Source organism: Panthera onca, chromosome B3 (genome assembly GCF_046562875.1).
Source record: "Panthera onca isolate mPanOnc1 chromosome B3, mPanOnc1 haplotype 2, whole genome shotgun sequence".
Classification (NCBI taxonomy): domain Eukaryota; kingdom Metazoa; phylum Chordata; class Mammalia; order Carnivora; family Felidae; genus Panthera; species Panthera onca.
Genome location: NC_138344.1, coordinates 53,591,438 through 53,612,769, shown reverse-complemented (window position 1 = coordinate 53,612,769; position 21,332 = coordinate 53,591,438). Strand labels below are relative to the sequence as shown.

The window sequence follows — 21,332 nt, the reverse complement described above, 5'->3', positions numbered from 1 at the left end:
TAAATTTAGTGGAAAACTGAAAAGGTTTTTTCTCTTCTATTTGGAGTTCTCAAACCTTTCTAAGTTTCCAAACAGCAACTATCAGGCCGATAGTTCACAGATCCTTTTATTACCTTAATAACTATAATAACTCCAGTGAGAGAACTAACAAATTCCCAAGAAATTACCTCCAGGATTTATAAGACACAGTGTGAAGAATATATAATATTTTCATTCTGGTGGAATATAGCTATAAGATACAGAACAAAATTTTTAATGTGGGGTTAAAATATCAGTCTACACTAAACATATGTGGAAAAGATATTTAATTGTAAAATAGAAAAGTAGGCCAGAGTACAGTTTTAAGGGTAATTGCTTCTTTATACAGATAGGTAATCTAGGAGGGTATTAGGGTTAAACATTTTCATAAAGCAATAAAACATTAAAAAATAAAGCAAGAAAAAAAGAGCTTGAAGTTATGTTTTACAAAAAAAGAATGAACAGTATGTCAGAGTTTAATGTCCATACACTGTGGAATTCAACAATATTGTGATGAGAGCAAGTCACAGCACAGACATACGGCTTTCACAGGGAAAAGTAAAAGTTATGTTAGACATATCTATAGCATCACTAGTACAAAAAGTTCTTATTCTACATACAAAGCAATTTTTTTTTCCATAAGAATAATTTCCTGGGGAGAAATGAGTCCATGAAATACTTCAGAAACCCATATGCTTTGAGTATCCCAAAAACATTATCTTAAAATCCAGTGCCTTAAAGTGCTTTCATGTGGAAATCATGATGGAAGGCACAGAATACAGTTTCACGTCCCCACTATGAAATTTTCAAAAAAGCATAGATTTTGCAGTTTGCAAATTCAAGTTTTCTTGTAAGCTGCTCCTTCTAAGAACATTGTCATTCCAATAAAACCAGCTGCTAGCTTACTCACTCTCAATGACCTACTAAATAAAAGGATTTTTTTTTCTCCTAGTAACTTTCATCATCTTTATGGGAAAAATACGCAAGTGATGCATTTTGAAATTATAAAACATGCAGAATATGTACAAACAGAAAGTTTAAAAAATATTTGCTTCATATACATGTAAATCTACTTGGGTATAGCTGAAATTGAACAAATATAAAAATTTGCTTTCTAAAAAATGTTTTCAGAGAATCTGAGACAACTTAAAGCTGTACAAAGATTTCCTGGGAGAAATCTTCTCTTCAGATAGAAGTTTATACCTACAGGAGTAATTCCAGCATCAGTCCACCACATAATTATTACATAACATTTGGTCTAATCAACAATGATCACCCTTAAAACTGTTCTGTTTCTGAGAAATTAAGGTTCATACTAAAATCAAAAAGAATTCACAAAAACAGTGGCTTATTGTGTTTTTGGATCTCTTCAACAATCTTTATAACTCATTTGGAACTGTAAAAAAACAAAAACTATTTACAGAATTCAGTTTTAAATACATCTCACAACTTCTAAAGTTTTATGTTACAAGAATTCAAAGCTCGTGGCTTAAGTCCAGTCATCAATCCGTAGTCTCTTCTGTTCTCCTCGCTTCCTGCGACTGCACCTTTTATGTACAGTTCAAGACTGGGTTCTTTCTTAACCAAAAGTAAATCCAAACTACATGTTCATTTCAATTAAACAGCTTCTTTATTAGTCTGAAGGCGAGTCATAGCTTCTAATTTTTGTCTGTAGGCCTCTGCTTCCTGTTCTTTCTTTAGAAGCTGCTGTCGATATTTTTGTGCTTCCCGATTTGCTTCATCCAGCTGTTTCTGAAGAGCTTCTCTCTCCTAATTAAAAAAAAAGGTGTTTGTTTTTTCAATTTTTGCACAAATACATTAGGAACATATACAAGCATGCATCCTTCAAATAGAAAAATCTGTAGTAGCTAGATGTAGTCACCACCTATTGACATTTCCTAGGCATCTTGCCTTTTCAGTCAATTCATTAGTAATTAAAGCCCCTAATCCTGTGCTCCACGCTGATACAGATTAGTTTCTGACCTCAAGAAATTACTCCGCTTAAAAATAAGATTCACATAATGAACCCAGACCGTGTACCTGTACTTTTATATATACTACAAAAACTAATGAAGCTTTAAGACAGAAATATACCTCTTCACACCTCTGTGATGTTTCTATGTAAAGGTACAATAAACTATAACAGTTAATATTTACTGAGCACCTATTATGTGACTAAACAAGGCGATTTCCAATAACAAGCCTCTAGGATAAAGATTATGCCCATTTTACAGATGAGCAAAATGGTATTCAGAGAGGACATAGCTTTTCCCTCGTAACACAGTTGAGTTTACAAGATTCTAATGTTACTGCTTTTGAAACTATCTTCCTCTATGGTAACAAGCAAGACTCCTCATCTCTAAAATCAAGGGGTGCTGGTCTAGATTAGTTTTTCCTAAATTATACCATTTTTACAAACCAATAAAATACTAACTTCTCTATGGTGATTCATTAAATTGTCCAAATATAAAATACATGCATTCAATTCTAAATGCTAAACACAAATCTAGCCCAATGAAAATGATATTCTTTCTCCTCCTCACTCTGCCCCTATTCAGTTGCCTAAGGGAAAGCATTTCAAAGACTCCTTTCTCATGCCTCTAGTATGCGCATGGACAAAAGCTCAACCTGCACAGGCCCATACACAACCTCATCACAGAGGGTAGGACCTCTCAGTGGGATGAAGGCCGAGGGTAGGACTATTATTAATCTAAGAAATGCCAGGTTCATACTGGACAAGACACTTGACCAGAGGGAACCGGAGGTGAGGGTCAGCAACCTACTGGGGGAGAGGGCAGTATGAGGGTCTCTTCCACTGCCCCTTTGACTCCTGTCCATTGTGAACACCAAAAGATTCCCTCCCCTTCACTAGTCATACATGGTCTCCAAGGAGGAGCATATTTAATACTCCTTCCTTTGATCCCATTCCCTTCCTCATACTGGGAATGAAGTCCAACATGTATTTTTTCCCCTGGGTCCACCAAATGTAGGAATGATAGATTATACAAGTAGGCTTCCATTTACACAAAACGTACAAGAAACACATGCACCCTTCATCTCCATTTAACAAATGCCCACCCCCTTCCCTGCTACCTTTTTCTTACCCTTTTCTTACCCTTCCTCCAGGCAAAATGGCAGAGTAGGAACAAGTCAGAAAGGACACCCAAGAGTCAAGCCTCGGGCAAGAAATCAACACCACTACCTTGGCAGTGAACTATGAAGAACTTTGAGCACGCCAATGAAAAAGGTGGGAGAGGGGTGCTGCTTCTCCAGGAACTAGACCCCCACCACTGGCAGGAGCACTCATGGTCGTGCATAAGTGTTTTAAAATTTTACATGTGTTAGGGTACCTGGGTGGCTCAGTCAGTTAAGTGTCCGACTTCAGCTCAGGTCATGATCTCCCAGCTTGTGAGTTTGAACCCCACATCAGGCTCTGTGCTGACAGCTCAGAGCCTGAAGCCTACTTTGGATTCTGTGTCTCTGTCTCTCTCTCTCTGCCCCTCCCCTGCTCATGCTCTGTCTCTCTCAAAAATAAATAAACATTAAAATTTAAAAAAAATTTTTGACATGTGTTAAGAAATAAAATCCTTTGGTAACCAAAGTTTTGAATTATTGGTAGGAAATATTGGGACAGATTCTCTAACTCTAAGGTATCTTCTAATACTAGCTATTCATTAACATTTAGAAACAGCAAGGGATTCACAATTACTTCGGAAGATGAAAGCAAATTAAGCGAGGTAGTCTAACAGTAAGTACAGTTTGTTTTTATTCAATTAGTAAAATGTACCTTAATATAAATGAAAAGACAGCTCCCTTCTGTCTACTAGGCCAAATAAAAGATTCATTTACACTGCATTTCTTAACTATATCTGTAAAGTCTGAAAGGTAAAGGTCATTGCGCTACACTTAATCCTCAAGACTGAAAGCAGTTAACATTATTAAAGTTTTTTTTAAGTGTTTCCATTTTTTAGTTCTCAGGAGTGTAGGTATTTAGGAAAACTTTTTGCCATCTCACTTTTCAAAGCAAATAAAAATCTCTTAAAAAGTGGAAAATATCACTTCTTACTTTACTCAAAGAGATCCTTTGTTTCCAAATTTATTTGTTAAATGTTTATTGAACATATATTATATGCAAGACACTTCCTTAATGTAAACAGTAATTTGGTTGTTTCACACATGAACAATGCATCACACTGACATTCGAGATTTATATTTAAATAGAAATGCCAAGGGGCACCTGGGTGGCTCAGTCAGTTGAGCGTCTGACTTCAGCTCAGGTCATAATATTGCGGTTTGAGTTTGAGCCCTGCATCAGGCTCTGTGCTGACAGCTCAGAGCCCGGAGTCTGCTTCAGATTCTGTGTCTCCCTCTCTCTCTCTGCCCCTCCCTTGCTCACACTCCATCTCTCCATCTCTCTCTCTCTCTCTCTCTCTCTCTCTCTCTCTCAATCTCAAAAATAATAAACATTTAAAAAACTCTTTAAAAATAAATAGAAATGCCAGGTGCCTGGGTGGCTCAGTCGGTTGAGTGTCCGACTTCAGCTCAGGTCATGATCTCACAGTCTGTGAGTTCAAGCCTCACGTCGGGCTCTGTGCTGACAGCTCAAAGCCTGGAGCCTGCTTTGAATTCTGTGTCTCCCTCTCTCTCTGCCCCTCCCCCACTCATGCTCTGTCTCTCTCTGTCAAAAATAAACATTACAAAAAAAAATTTGAATAAATAGAAATGCCAAGGCTATGGCTTTGACCTTTTGCAATAAAAGCACAATAAAAAGGACTTTGACATGTGTAAATAAATATACCTTAGTCTATTAATATGTAATACTCAAGTATTTTTCCTTTAACAGTATAATATGGAAGAATTCCAAAAAAGTAAATTCGGATAATAGTCACAGTTTGGTTGCAATAGAGAAGCTATTTCTCTTACACTACAACTCCAAACCCAGGCAATGGATTAATAGGGCAAAGACTTGAGTTTGCTTTTTTATTTTCAAACAAAGTTCTTGAATTCTGCTTCAGCTGGTAGCAATGATCTCATAACCATTTTATTTTTAATTTTCTAATATTCAAATTTATTTTACCTTAGCTATTATAGAGCAAAAAAAATCATTCTACTCATTTATCTTCTACTTCTATATGTATTTTAGAAGATAATTTTAATAGCAGCTAACATTTACTGAGCATTTATCACATGCCCATCATCGTCCTAGTCTTTTACATGCATTCTCATTATACTTTGTAACCATCTGATAACGTAGGTGCTGTTATTTTCCGCTGTTATTTTCCACCTAGTTACTGATGGGGAAATCAAGCCTTATAAGGTTAAACAACTTGATCAAGATAACACAATCAGAAAATGATAAAATATACCCATATTCTTAACCATTAAATATTTGCTTAAAAAGAAAGAAACTGGGCAGGGTGTGTGAGCTGCCTGTTTCCTTGTGTATAAACATCAATTTTCCAAGTGCCATGAGCCACATATGAGCCTGTTTTTATAAACAAAGTTTTACTGAAATATCTATTCATTTCCAAAGTGTCCGTGGCTGCTTTCCCACTACGATGGCAAAGATAAGTGGTGAAGCACAGACTATAAAGCCCATAAAGCCAAAAATATTCACTATCAGGCCCTTCACAGAAAAAAAAACTTTGCCTACCCCAGCCCTAGAGAAAAAACTTACCAAAAAGAGAGACTGCAGGAAATCTTAAACTGTGGTGGATCAAAAGAATATCAATAAAGGAAAAGAGATTGAAAAAACTGCATCAAATAAAACACTGTGTAAAGTTTACAGAAATCAAATTTTAAAAGAACACTAAGGATCCCAGTCTATCACTGGTTACAAGACACAAATATTTCATTAAAAATAAAAAAAAACTTGCTAATAAACATATTCATCTCTAACCTCCATAGCAATGAAAAGGTAAAGGTATTTCCTGAATTCACACAACTAAATAATAGAAGGATCTGTTATTTCTAATGCACTAATTATATTTCCTCCCTCCCACATTACAAAAGAATAGTTTTAATTTCAACTCAGAATAGCCTAATGTTTATTTATGGAAGAAATTCACAAATATCACACCTCTCCCCAAAAATACCTTTAATGCAGTAGTATGGAGGGGATGATATGATATACATTATTGCAATTTGGTGTCTTATTCAGACCTCCCTTTCAAAAAACAAACCTATTTCATTTCCTTTATTGCTATAATGCAAATATAAAAGCTTCACCATTTACAATACATTTCCTACAATTTAAGCTAATTTTGTAGAGATTATTAATAAACCTCTCCAACGTTAGTTGGGAAATTGTAAATTCTTAGCACTTGACTTATAAACAGTCACTCTGGTAGTTGTGGACACAAACATACAGAGAAACCCCAAATATGTTAGATTCTGTATAATGAGTTAATTTTTTTAAATGTTTGTTTATTTTGAGAGAAAGAGAGTATGCACGCAAGAACAGGAGAGGGCAGAGAGAGAATCCAAAGCAGGCTCCATGCTGACAGCAGGGAGCCCGAAACCGGGCTCAAACTCACAAACCATGAAATCATGACCTGAGCCCAAGTCAGATGCTTAACCAGCTGAGCCACGCAGGCGCCCATAATTTTTAATTGCTGTAGAGCAGAGATCCTCAATCTCAGCATGGATAATTTTGAACCAGATGATTCTTTACTATGGAGGCTGTCCTGTGCATTGTAGGATGTTTAGCAACATGTCCTGCCTCTACCCCCTACATGTCAGTGGCCAACCTAGTTGTGACAACCCTAAATGTCTCCAGACATTGCCAAGTGTCCTCTGGGGTCAAAAACGTCCCAGATGAGAACCACTGCTTGTGAGAAACTTTTCCGGTTAAAGGCTAAGCTGTTACTTAGAGTATAAAAGTCTGCCCCCAAGACAACTCCATTGGTCATTTAAGAAAATAAGTTCAAAAGAACAACTCCAGGTATTATAAGGAAATGAGTGCCTGGTTTGATGAAAACAATGGAGGCCACTCTTCATTCTATATCCTCAGCCCACCTCTACCACCTATACTGACCACATACTTCAAGGTCTCTCTGTAATAGCTCTAGAGAGATCATGCAATGTTGGCATTAACATTTCTGGTGATGGAGAATGAGGTTTCCATTACCAGACAGCTCTAATTACTAAAAACAAAACACAACAAACAACAACAACAAAAACCCACTTCTTTATACCAAGCTAAAACTCCATCTCCCTGAAGTTCTATCTCCTTGGTTCCAGTTAATTTCTATACCTCAATTCATACTTTCCTGTTATTTGAAATTATTCTCCCTGGTCTCTGAAAGACCATAAGAGGGGAATCAGGCTGAACCTTGAAGAAAACAGCAACTCTCATTGGTTATTAGGTGAATAAAGGCACAGGCTGCACATTCACTGTTTTAAACACATGATTTGTTGAATTCAGTAAGTTTATGTTCAATAAAATTCAAAGAATTTAAAAAATGTTTTATTAGTTAAAGCAAAGTACATGACAAAACTTTTTAACCTTATGTGCCAGAAATGATAGTCAACATCAAAAAAAACATATTTAAAAGATTACAAAATAAGTATACTAATACTGTTCAATGGAATAAACTGTTTGTAAGAACGTCCATGTACTGAATATCATTTTAAATTTTGAAGAAACAAAGCAATTTACCCTCGATAATTAAAGTCATACTGTTACAAAACATTCTGGTTAAAGTATGAATCAGATTCTTTTTAACTCAATAATATGTCCTTTGTGACTGTGGTTAAAGATGTATCAGCATTACACTTAGATGCACTGGAGCAAAGAAATATTCTAGTTGTCCTCAGTCAGAATCACGTTGCCTTTTAGTGACTTTTTAAAAAATTCTCTTTTCAGGGCACCTGGCTGGCTCAGTTGGTACAGTATGTGACCTCTGATCTCAGGGTTGTGAGTTCAAGCCCACATTGAATATGGAGACTACTTTTAAAAAACAGTAATAAAGTAAAATCCTGAGGGACGCCTGGGTGGCTTAGTCGGTTGAGTGTCCAACTCTTGATTTCGACTCAGGTCATGATCTCACAGTTTGTGAAATTGAGCCCAGCATCAGACTCTCCTCTGACAGCTCAGAGCCTGCTTGGGATTCTCTCTCTCCCTCTCTTTCTGCCTCTTCCCAACTCATTCTCTCTAAGTCTCTCAAAATAAAAAAAACATTTTTGGGGCACATGGGTGGCTCAGTCAGTTGAGTGTCTGCTTCAGATTCTGTTCCTCTTTCTCTCTCTCTCTCTCCCTCTCTCTGCCTCTCCCCTGCTCACACTCTGTCTCCCTCTCTCTCTCTAAAAATAAATATTAAAAAAAAATTTTTTAATAATAAACATTTTTAAAACAGTAATATTAAAAATAAATAAAATCCTGAGTGCCCCCTTCAAAATAAAATAATCCTCTTTTCTATGGATAAGAACCTTCAGAATTCCTATTCACCAACAATATTTAAGATATTCGGCAACACTTACTACTTACATATACCAGATATTACAAATATGAGTATAATGAGTATGCTGACTTCTTCAATTCTGATAAAATGTCCAAAATACAGATACCATTACCCAAAACTCTCATATGAGCGAAAATAAGACTGAAACTCAGAAAGGTAAGATAATGTGCCTCCAAGCTAATAGGGGCAAGAGGTGTAATTCAAATCTAACGCATTTAATTTCAAGTCCAATGTTCTTTACACTGCAGTTGATCTTTCAAAGTTATTCCAGAATAACTCTACTTACACTTTATATGAGTTAATATCAAATTCAAGGGACACAGTTTTATTTACAGTCATGCAAGAAAAAAACCCGGGAGGCATCTATGGTTTTTGGTTGTACTTCCAAACTAGAAGGAGAAAGACTGAATCCTTTCAACAGCTAGCTCAAATTTAAATTCCTTTTTAAAGAACTTAACAGTGAAATAAGCAGTTACCTATGGCTTTTTAAAAATAACCTAGTCAAGGGGCGCCTGGGTGGCGCAGTCGGTTAAGCGTCCGACTTCAGCCAGGTCACGATCTCGCGGTCCGTGAGTTCGAGCCCCGCGTCAGGCTCTGGGCTGATGGCTCGGAGCCTGGAGCCTGTTTCCGATTCTGTGTCTCCCTCTCTCTCTGCCCCTCCCCCGTTCATGCTCTGTCTCTCTCTGTCCCAAAAATAAATAAAAAACGTTGAAAAAAAAAAATTTAAAATAACCTAGTCAACAAACATCAACCTTCTTAAAAAGGATCCTCCAGCCCAAATAGGCCTTTGAATTTCACTTTTGAAAGAAAAGAATGTTTTTCATCAATACACAGTGACATTTCCTTTAGTGACTTGTGAGAATGATGTATGTAAATATAAAAGAAAATAAAGGATGAAGTGCAAGAACCAAAGACATTCCAATGTTATCAAGATGACAGACTTTGTTATAAACAAATTCTTCACTCATTCATTCATTCATTCAATATTTATTTATTGAGGGCTTGCTATATGTATTAGCAAATAACTAGACAAAATAATACTATGTACTTTCATTCTGTATCAAGACAACACTGTCAGTAATAAATATAAAAGACCAAAAGGAAATTAAAAATAAAGAAAAGCAAATTGAGTTTATTTTGGATGACTGCAGCAAAACACACCGGGTAAAAGACTCCTTACTTCTATTTCTGCAGATTCCACCCGGTTTTCAATTATTTCGATACATTGTCTCTTAGCTGGTGGTTCTTCGCTTATAACAGTTTCTTCAGCAATGTCGGTTGCTGGTACTGTTAACACTGAAATGAAAAAAATGTATACATTAATTCATTTTCAGATAGGTTTAGTAGAAATAAAACTATCTGTGACATTGTTGACATAACTCCTCTAAAATAAGTATGTTCCAAAATACTATTTTCAAAGCACTGATTTGCTTTCTATGAGGATATCCATATCTGCCTTTGTGGTGCATTTTTAATGAACTTGTTGTTTAACACACCTACTTATTTTTTTTTAATTTTACAGATAACATATTCATTGTATGGCTGAAAATCAAAAAAATGTTTAATAAGCCTAACAGATAATCACTTTTATTGATTTATTATTGTTGTGTTAATTTATACAAAAACATGAATATACATTCTCATTTTTCTTTCTTATACAAAAGGTACCATACATTCAAATGCACATATAATAGATACATTGCTCTGCCTTTGCTTTTTTCATGCCATGTATCTAGGTTATCTTTCGTCAGTATACACAGAGCTTTCTTTTATTTAGCTGCATAATATTCCAATGTGTGGACACATCATTATGAACATTGTCTGTTTATAAACTTTGCCTGTTTTTCTTTTAGGTTGTTGGACTTTGTCCCTAATTTTTAGTATTTTTTATACATATGTAAATACACAGAGAGAGAGAGAGAAGCTGTCCTTGCTTTGCATAGCAAGCAGTGTGGGACCATAGAAATGACTGTGAGCTGGAACCACGCAATTTTGATAATCAATGGGGGAAATCACAATTGTTTTAGAGTCTTTGAAGTTTTTTGTCAAAATATTAAAAATTCTGTCATTTACAAATGCAAACAGAAATGAAAAAAAGTAAAATATTAATTTAGTACACTGTAATTTAAAACATTAGAGATATTGAGATTTAAGTGTTTTATTTCTTTTAACTCATATCACATTACACTTATAAATTAACTCAAGAAGAATCGAGAGCCTTGTATCTGCTTCATTGGACTGTCTGCATAGTCCGTATATATTCATATGTCAGTTACACATTTTTAAATTATGGGGGCTTTAAAAATTTATTTTAATATTTAGTAAGCTCTTCTCATTGCTCTTCTTTCCCAAAGTTTTCTTATTCTTCTTCCCTCCTCCTCCCACTAATATAAACTTCAGAATCTATCTGGCCAGTTCCAGGAAAAAAACCTGTTAGTCTCTGTTATGGGATGAATTGTGTCCTCCTCAAAATTCAAATGCTTAAGTCCTAAACCCCAGTACCTCACCATATGACTGTATTTGGAGACTGGGCCTTCAAAGAGGTAAATCAGGTAAAATGAGGTCATGTGGGTAGGCCTTAATCCAATAGGACTGGTGTCCTTTTAAGAAGCAGAGATTAAGGTACAGACAACACACAGAAGGAGGGCTGACCACATGAGGACACAGTGAGAAGGCGGCCATCTGCAAGCCAAGGAGAAAGGCCTCAGAAGAAACCAAATTTGCCAAACCTTGATCTTGGACTTCAAACCTCTAGCGTTGTGAGAAGATAAACTTTTGCTGAGTCGCTCAGTCTGTGGTAATTTGGTATGGCAGCCGGAGCAAACTAAAATAGTCCTTTTTTTTTTTTTTTTTCCATATCACCCTACATTTATAAATTAACTCAGGAAGAATGGAGAGCTTTATGACAGTGAATCTTCCTATCCCAAAACATGACATTTCTTCCATTTGTTCATGGGATGAGATTAGTCTCTATAATGTCAGGTTTTAGAAACACTATATCTGCTCGATATAAGCAAATACTGTGAAAGTTTTCTTATTTCTATATAATTAGAATTAGTTCTGTGAAGCTTTGTGAAAGTATCTTGGATGAGCCATCAACAGATTTCTGCAGAATTGGAAAGATCTCTGCAGGCTTCACAAGTCAATGGTTTCCTCTTCTGTTACAGTGACAAACTTTTTTCCTGAGACGTGGTGGCTCTACAGTGCTATACTTCCTCTGTCACTCTAAACCAAACCTGGTTTAGGAGAACTTCTAGCTCCAGCCTTTCCCTTCCCTAATTCCTTCACTGACCATGAATGAGCACAGTCTGTGCAATCCTAATCATTGTCTAAAAGGTTATGCGTGTGCACACATGTTTTTGTATGTATTGGGGAGGGGATGCTGGGTACATGGCAATGCTTGCTCAGATAGGAATTTTCTGAACCTTCTCTTTCTGCTTCCTTCAGCATTCATGCACTCCTCTGCCTCAGCCCTGCTTATGGCACCTCCTACACAGACTGAGCCCTGTCTTGCTGGGAGTGTATATTTATGCTAATGCCTGAGCTCAATCCCTTTTCTTTTCTTGATGCACCTCTGTGAGTTTCCATGGCTCTAATGGTCTTAGATGTTTTTGGCAGCATTTAAAATATGGAATTTGTGGTTTTCTCAGCCTTTTAGCGTCCCTGAAAATGTAGTCGGGGCTTTTGTTGAATCTTACTACTCTCAGAGGTTTCCAAGGGGAAAAAATGGGAAATTACAAACAAAGATGCTAAAAGTGGCCACCACATTCCTACTACATGTCCTAAGTCCAACTTCTTTGTAAGGAGCCTTTTCTTACATGGTATGATATGTGAATTGCAATAAATGACATAAGAAATTATTGTCCAAAGCATATTCTGAACTATTTATTTAAGCTCTTTTTCCAACGGGAATACTTTGGAGCCAGTTCCTCTTTCCACCTCTTATATACTCAGAGAAAGCAAGCTAATTTCAATAGTAGCCTAAAAAGCAGAAAAAATTAACCAATCAAGTCTACTGCAAAAGGTTGCAAAAATATACTTTAAGGCAAAAATAAATGCTTTGAAAAACATATCACAATTTCCCGAGCCTTGAGAATAAACTCAAACTTTAGGCAAATGTCTACTACCAACCTTGCTGTCCATCTGGCATGGTCACAATGATGGGCTGACCTATCCCACTGGTTGGGATGGAGTGCAAGTTTCCAAGCTGGATGCCATCTGTAACTATTGTGATGACTTGCTGGCCCCCCGAGCTAACTACTTGCTGAATTGCACCATCCACAGATTCTGCGGTAACTACCTCCTCCGTAGCCACTACTGGAACAAAATATATATGTAAAGATCAGTGAGCATATACAAAAGTACAGATAGAAGTTTATTTTTCTTTGCTACTTTGGCTTTCCCTGTTCTCTTACACAGAAACACTGTTACATGGTTTTTCTTAAAGGCAGTCTCCAGTGGTGCTGTGCATACCTATATTAACAACAGACTACAAGCCCCACAATTTATAACTAAATGAGTTCTGACTATGCATATGTATATTTAAATAAGTAATATCTCTTCATTTAGTTATATGAGGCACAAAATTTATAAAATCCTCTGAGGTCACAGATATAACAAAGGTTATGCTTGCTTAATAAAATTCTACAATCCAAAAGAGAATTTTGTATGTGGTTATACTCCATTTACGTTTACGTATGAGATGATATGCATTTCCATATTCAAAGAAACATGGAAATTTGTATTTTTCAAGTAAACAGAATAAGCATTATTCCCTTTCTGGATTGTGTGAGCAAGGGTTGCCTTGGTAGCAATGGCCTACAGATCTAGTACTGCATGACAGTAAATAATACAATACGTTAACATTTATATAAGTAAAATCCAACACTATGTTCTTAATAGAGGCTCAGAGAGGATTCTGACATCTGAAAGCAGCACCCCTGGCCTTGCTTGGGTAAAGAAATCACAAGTTAATGCTGCCAAAATCCTTTCCCACAGGTAATCCTATGCCCAACTACTGATCCCAAACAACATACACAGGAACATTCATAGCAGCTTTACTCACAATAGTCAAAAACTTGAAACCAACCAGATATCCATCAAAAGCAGAATGGATAAAAAGACTGTGGTAGATTCATGCACTGGAATACTACACAGCAATTAAAATGACTAAATGCAAAACATGGATAAATATGACAAAAACCATGCTCAGTGATATAAATCAGATGCAAAATATATACTGTGGAATTTAAGAAACAACAGATGAACATAGGGGAAGGAAAAAACAAAAAAAAAAGAGAGGGAGGCAAACCATAAGAGACTCCTAACTTGAAGGATCAAACTGAGGGTTGCCGGAGAGAGGTGGGTGGGGGATGGGCTAGATGGGGGGATGGGTAATAAGAAGGGCACTTATGATGAGCATTGGGTGTTGTATGTAAGTGATGAATCACTAAATTCCACTCCTCAAACCAGCATTACACTATCTGGTAACTAACTAGAATTTAAATTAAAACTTGAAACATGAAAAAAATAAGAATTAAAGTTAAATGAGAAAAGAGCAGAGCCCAAATTAGGACAACTGCCTGGTACACAATCTTAAGAAGAGAATTTTCCAGGAAAGGAATATTTGATGAAGGGTTATATATATTTATCATAAGGAAGGATACTCCATAAAGCTACAGACTTTATCTTATGTTTTTCATACATGCAAGGCTCTGTGACTTTAATCTTATGGGATCCAAGGGGATTGTTTTTTTTTCCTTTATGCTTGGAATGCTCCTTTTTGGTTATTGTTTTTTAATGAAGCAGATGTACAATGTGTGATTGAGGCAGAAATAGAGCCCATGATTTGAGATTTTTCTCAGTCATTTTGACATCAGCAAATGTTAAAGTATAGCTTCCTTGACAGTCTAGGAAGAGGCACTACATACATTAAAAGTTGAAAATTTCCTTTACCACTGGAGCATGTTAGACATGTTGAGTCCCACACTGACCTTACAAGTCCCTACCTGTGGCCACAATAATTGGTACAATCCACCACGAACCTGGAGTAGAACCCAGGGTTCTGGCTTTGAAGTCTGAGCGGCCAAGCCCACACTCCTCCCCTGCTTTGGATTTTGTGCTGTGTGGCCTTCTGGATTACTGCACTGGACCAGTGTGTAGGGTGCACCAGCCAGGCCAGCAGGCCACATCCCCAGGTCTGTGGGGTGTGCAGCACCATCCTACTGCCACAACGAGGGAAAGGTGGTGTGAGAGAGGGAAAACTGCCTGCCGTGCTCACTTTTTTAGGTCTCGATTTCCTTACGGAGCCACTGCGGGCATGTAATAAAACTTTGGGTTTTTTTCTCCTTTTAATCGTTCTCATATAAATTTAATTCTTACTCCAGCTGGAAGACCCTAAGGGGTAGAAAAGAATTTTCCCCTCCCTTCTCCTACATGGTATTTTAAGTTCATCAAAATATACAATACTACTTTAAGACTGATGATCCCCAGAGGGGAAATAGATTGGGGCACAGCAAAATGGGTAAAGGGGGTCAGTTTTATAGTGATGGGTGGTAACTAGCCTTTTGGCAGTGATCACTCTGTGGTGTTTACAGATGTTGAACTATAATGTTGTACACTTGCAGCATTTATAAAGTTATATCCCAGTTATTACCTCAATAATAAAAAAAATAGGTAATACTGTTTTAAAACTCAATAACACAGTTTGGATCAGTCTTTTTTTTTTTTTACTTTTTTTTTTAAATGTTGATTTATTTTTGAGAGAGAGAGAGAAACAGGAGCACGAGTAGGGGAGGGGCAGAGAGAGGGAGACACAGAATCAGAAGCAGGCTCCAGGCTCTGACCTGTCAGCACAGCGCCTGACACGGGGCTCAAACCCACAAACTGTGAGATCATGACCTGAGCTGAAGTCGGACACTTAACTGACTGAGCCACCCAGGCGCTCCTGGATCAGTCTTTATAGATTCTAAGAGTTGCTCAAAAAGCTCTGACAAACCTAAGGCTAAGGCTATACTATGCAAAAAGAGTAACGATTCACATTATGTGGCTATCAAGCAACTGAAATGTGGTGGTCCGAAGTGAGATGCTACTGTTAGTATGAAATTCACACTGAATCTCAAAGGCAGTATGAAAAAAAGAAAGTAATATATCTTACTAATAATTTTTATTGATTTCTTATAGAAATATTTTGGATATTTTGGGTTAAATAAAATATATTATTTAAAAAACAAAAAATATATATTGTGTACTTCCCATTTTTGAACTAAACAGTGATTACACAGGAGTAGTCACTTTGAGATAATTCAATAAACTGTAAACTTATGATATATGCACTTTTCTGTATGCATATTACATTTCAATAGAGAAGCATCAAAAGGAAAAATGACACTAATGGATTACAACACAATGAATCTTTAAAAATCCGTTTCTCCTTCATGAAAAAGGAGAGAAAGGGAGAAAGAAGAAATATCTTGATAGAAGAATGACATCGAATTAACAAAACAAGAAAAATTATCATTGTAACCTCCAATGTAATAATTGACTCAAGCAAGGGTCACTAACGGATGTTAAAACCACTGAAATGTTCTGAGAAACAAGATATTCATATGTTCTCAAAGTATCACACCGAAGATTAGTAAGAGGAAAATGTGCCTATAAGGACCTGGCAGTAACCACTCTCACCAAGTGGTCATTATCAGGATGGCCTGACATGTACCTCCTGACATGATGCAATGGGAGATTACAAAATATCACTTGTGTTCTTCCTGGAAATGTTTGACCTGCATCTACTTATTAAGAAACAAATGAATCCGGAATGTGAATGATCTTCCAGACAATGGGCATAGACTCTACAAGGATTTCAATGTCAAAAAGAAAATGGAGGGGCACCTGGCTGGCTCAGGTGGTTGTTCAGGTCATGAACTTGTGGTTAGTAATTTCGAGTCCCAAGTCGAGCTCTGTGCTGACAGCTCAGAGCCTGGAACCTACTTCAGATTCTGTGTCTCCTTATCTCTCTGCCCCTGTCCCACTAGCGTTCTGTCTCTGTCTCTCTCTCTCAAAAATAAACAAACATTAAAAAAAAAAAAAAGAAAGAAAAGGGAGGCAGCAGGACTGTCCTAGGTTTGGGGAGAATAAAGAGACACAACAACCAAATACAATATGTGAACTTTGGATCCTGGAGGAAAATAAACAAATACTTACAAAGGACATTTTGGGGACAACTGAGAAAACTTGAATGTGGACCGCATGTCAGATAATGTTACTACATTAATGTTGATGTTTTTAGGAAATATAATGGAGCTATGAATATGTAGCAGGCTATCCTTGTTCTTGGGAGATATATGATGAAGTATTTAAAGGTGAAGTGTCATGATATCTGCAGCCTACTTTCAGATAATGTGGTAAAATAAAAGTGTGTGTGTGTGTGTGTGTGTGTGTGTGTGTGTGTGTGTGTACACATGCAGGTGTGGCAAGATTTTAACAGTTGGTGAGTACAGGTGAAAGATACAAAGTTTATCCCCCAATTTTTCTATGGGTTTGAAAACTGTCAACCTAAAAACTGTTCTAACATAACTAATTCTGAAAAGAGAAATCACATAAAAACTATTCCTTAACGATACAGGGTTTTTTCATGTATTATTTGAGGCAACACTTTATAAAAAGAGTAATTAAATAAAACCATTCTCTCCTGAAGTCGTGTTACCTACCATTCAGATGCAGAGTTGCTCTAAAACATGCTAAGTTGCTACCAACTCCCAGTAGAACATCATGGGTTATCAATGAGCTCCTTTTTTAGAAAAGGCAAGGTAAGTTATTGGGACCCCAGTTTTCAAAGATGTACTCATGGCAGGGTGACAGACTTGGCTGCCACCCTGTTACTCTGTTACTTGGTAATCAAGGGTCACGATACAAACTGCAGAAGATAATACTGAAAACACAAAAAACCTTTATGTTTTGAGTTCTCTCATTTTTGTTTCTCTTAAACTATAATTAGGCTTTATCACCAAGCACTTAAGAAAATTTCAGGAAGAGAATTATAAAATGAAATGTAGGCCACAGTAATATATTCAAAAGAACAACTACTAAGGTTTTCAAACACATTAACTATTGCTTTGATTTTTTAAAAAAATATATCCATATGAAAAAGAAATGTTCACTCTGGTTGAATGCTAACTACAAGTAGTAAATGCTTTAAAGCGTAATCATCTCTAAGAAATTTCTGAGATCACACACAATCAAGGCACAATTCAAGAACTTTCATCTTTGCACTATTCGCAATGACTGTCATTAAAATAATAGAGTTCCTCCCTTTCATCTGAAAAGTTTTCTTTTTTAAGTTGTACTATAGTAAGGAATTTAAGAAAAAATTATAAGAAAACCAATTACATAAGAAGACAAAGTGTCCCTCAGAAACCCTATGAACAACACAATAGTGAAATGTTGAAACATGTAAGAATAAAAGAGAAACCCTAAAAACTTTAAGAGTGTTAATTAAAATACATACAGGGGCACCTGGGTGGCTCAGTTGGTTGAGCATCTGACCTTGGCTCAGGTCATGATCTCACGGTTTGTGACTTTAAGCCCCACATCTGGCTCTCTGCTGTCAGTGCAGAACCCACTTCAGATCCTCTGTCTCCCCACCCCCCACCTCTGCCCCTCCTCCACTTACACTCTCCCAAAAATAAATACATCTAAAAAAATAAATACATACATACACACACCTCTAAATGTTAAAACACCTCTAAAGGATAAAAAAAATTAGTGTACTATTTACTGGTCTAAATCAAAAGTCAGATTGTTATATACAAAGAGAGCCTAGATAACCTGCAGCATCTTTGAAAATATCTGAGATCTCTTGTTCAACAAAACTTCTTAATTATAACACCATAAAAGCCTAATAAGACAGAGAAAAACCCACTTTTAAGATGTTCTAGGGATTGAAAATTCTACATATAAATATTTCAACACTAGAAACTTATGCTCACTAAAAACATTTCAAAGGTATTGTGCTTACAATTGAACCTGAAATTAAAAACAAAAAAGCAAAACCAAAACAATCTTATAAAGTCCAGTAACTTATCCCTTAAAGCCAATTAATTCACTTTTACAGATCTAGTTTAGGAACAGCAAAAAAACAATGTGCAAAGGGGACCTGATTCAAATTTCACTCTTAGGAGAAAGGAAGAAAAGAGCCACCAGGTGCATTATACCTCTAGAAAAACATCTTAATAAAAATGAACAGAAGTTGCTCTAAAGAAAAAAAGAAGGGTGGTCATAGATGTCTATTTAATCAAGAGATTATGTAGTTGGGCTGCAAAAAAGAATAAGGCTAAGCAAAGCAAAATCAATATAGGACCTCACGTTACAGCCAAAAATTAGTGTTTCATGAAAGAGTTTATTTTAAAAGGACCAGACAAACTACACTACAGCTGTAAGGCCTACATCCAACCAATCAAAACTTCCAATTCTACATCCCAAATAATTCTCAAATCTATTTGCTTCTTATCTCTTTGCCAAATCCTAACCCATGCTACCATTATCTCTTCCCCAGCTGACTGCATTAGACTCCTAACTGAACTTCCTTTCAGAGTGTGCCAAAGTAATAATCACTTTAAAGGTCCTTTATTTATTTTTTTTAAGTTTATTGATCCATTCTTAGAGAAAAAGAGAGAGAGAAAGAGAGCATGCAGCATGGAGAGGAGGAAGGGGCAGAGAGAGAAGGAGAAAAAGAATCCCAAGCAGGCTCCATGTTGTCACCACAGAGCCCGACGCAGGGCTCGAACCCACAAACAGTGAGACCATGACCTAGGCCGAAATCAAGAGTCAGATGCTTAACCAATTGAGCCATCTATGTGTCCCAAAAGTCCTTTATAATCTTACTTTCAACCACCAGGAGTTACTCTCCCATTTGCCGGGCTTAGCCACACTGGCCTCTGAAGTCCCCTTACAAGCTCTTTCCTGCCTCAAAAGCTTTACATATGTCCTCTTCCTCAAATACTCTTCCCCCAATGTTTGCTTACTAATTCCTACTTAATCTCTAGTTTAAATATCTCCTTCTAGGAAGATTCTCTGGCCCACCAGACTAGGTTAAAATCCTGCATTCTTTGTATGTACCACTAATGACAGTTATTTTATCTGATTAATATCTTGTTCTACCAAAAGACTACATGTTCCATAAAGGTTGGGATTGTATCTGATTGTTTACCATTTTCTCTCTAGCACCAAGCAGAGTAATGAGGTCAAAAGAGATGTTCAACAAAAACCTGTTCAATGCATGAATAAATATTTTCTCATTAAAAATGAATGGCTGTTTATAAACAACAAGTGGAAATTTGAGCACAAAAACAGTTTTCAGTGTCCATCACAAAACATGATCTATCCCTCCATGAATTTTTATTGTTTGTACATTTTTGTTTTGTTTTAAAGCAGAGAGAAAGAGGGAGTGAGGATGTGAGTTGCCTGAAGTTTTGATTTTTTTAATAAAAAATACCTATAAGAGTGGCCTGTAAGCTTTGGTAGAAAGACAGGATAATATAGCTGCCTCTGCTTATTAATAAATACAGCATACTACATGGCGGTGGTTTTCTTCATGGGGCAAAAGGCAGCTGCAACCTCCAAAAGAAAACCTTTTCACTTTTTTGTATCTTCATTTTGGAATAATTTCCAAAATGGAATGAACTGGAATGGAGTTCTTATCTACCTAAATCCCTAAATCCCCATCCATTAAAGAAGGACAGAGGAGCAAAACACTCCTCTGCTTCAACAGACACAGCTCAGGAGTAAAAGCAAGAATGGTGATGCTTTTGTTTGATATAAGACAAAATGATAATCACAGAAATAGTTATTCCTATCACAAGCCAAATTATACACATTCTAGAAGAGACAAGTCCACTGATACCAAAAAACTGCAGTATATTATAGTTGTCACAGACATACATACAACTTGGGAATCAATCAGACCCTGAGCACAGAACTTTTTTACCACTTAATGACCATGCTGTTTAGGGCAAAATTATTTAATCTCATGAATCTCAGTTTCATCATATATAAAATACAAGCACTACTTTATTTCCCAGATCCTAACTAGGATGTCCTTGAAAAAAAGTACACATAAACATTTCCTAAAATCGAGATGAGTCTGACAATTGATGTTAAAAGAAATTGAACAGTCAAGAAATAATTAGCCTGAGCATGTAGAAATTGAGTGGTGAGAAGATATTTCTTTATCTGATTTCACACCTCAGCTGAGTTATTTACACTGGTGGCAATGTACTCACCTGAACTTTAACTTAATTCAAGCTCTTAAAATATCTTCAGAAAGATTCCACTATGATGTAGCATTAAAATGAAAAACTACTGCGCTCAGAAGATTGTATGCCACATGCAATAAAAGTCAACTGAAATTCCTAATCTCTCAGACTAGACCATATATAACATTTTCAAAAGTAGAAGTTAGAGAAGTTGGTATGACTAACTCATGGAGCCAAATATCTAAGTGTCGAAATTTCAGATGACCTTCAAGAATACCTGCTTAATTTTCAGAGATATATACTTTAAGACAAAACATTTAAAGTTTAACCAAATAGAAACCACCAATGAAATTAATGTTCTTTGCTATGCTTATGCAATGACAAAGATGCTAAGGAGATCTAGGTATAGGCTATAAAAGCAGCATATCAACAGGGATTCTGAAAAATCTTAAGACTCCCAAATAAAAAAGCGTAGATTCAAACACTGATTATGATGCTGAAACTGGAGAATAGATAAATGTTTATTAGCACTAGTTAGTAAAAAAAGAGAGAGAGAGAAGAGAGAGGTAGGTACATTTTTCCGCCTGAAAAAAATACACTT

The 21,332-nt window shown here is 36.4% G+C and overlaps 1 protein-coding gene across 8 annotated transcripts in view; it reads right to left on the bottom strand.

Moving 5' to 3' along the window:
• Window positions 1-288: 288 nt before the first annotated feature.
• The window catches only part of GABPB1 (GA binding protein transcription factor subunit beta 1), a 67,247-nt gene continuing 46,203 nt past the window's right edge, over window positions 289-21,332 (bottom strand). For 5 of the 8 annotated variants that reach the window (XM_060618545.3, XM_060618543.3, XM_060618547.3 and 2 more), the window contains exons 7-9: window positions 12,612-12,797; window positions 9,661-9,776; window positions 289-1,788 (exon numbers count right to left, since the gene is read on the bottom strand). In XM_060618545.3, the coding sequence (XP_060474528.1) occupies window positions 1,636-1,788; window positions 9,661-9,776; window positions 12,612-12,797 (455 nt within the window). In that variant the 3' untranslated portion in view covers window positions 289-1,635. Of the gene's footprint in view, window positions 1,789-8,400; window positions 8,978-9,213; window positions 9,777-12,611; window positions 12,798-21,332 lie in introns of those variants that run through there. The other 3 variants (XM_060618544.3, XM_060618548.3, XR_009606013.3) reach the window with 2 other exon arrangements.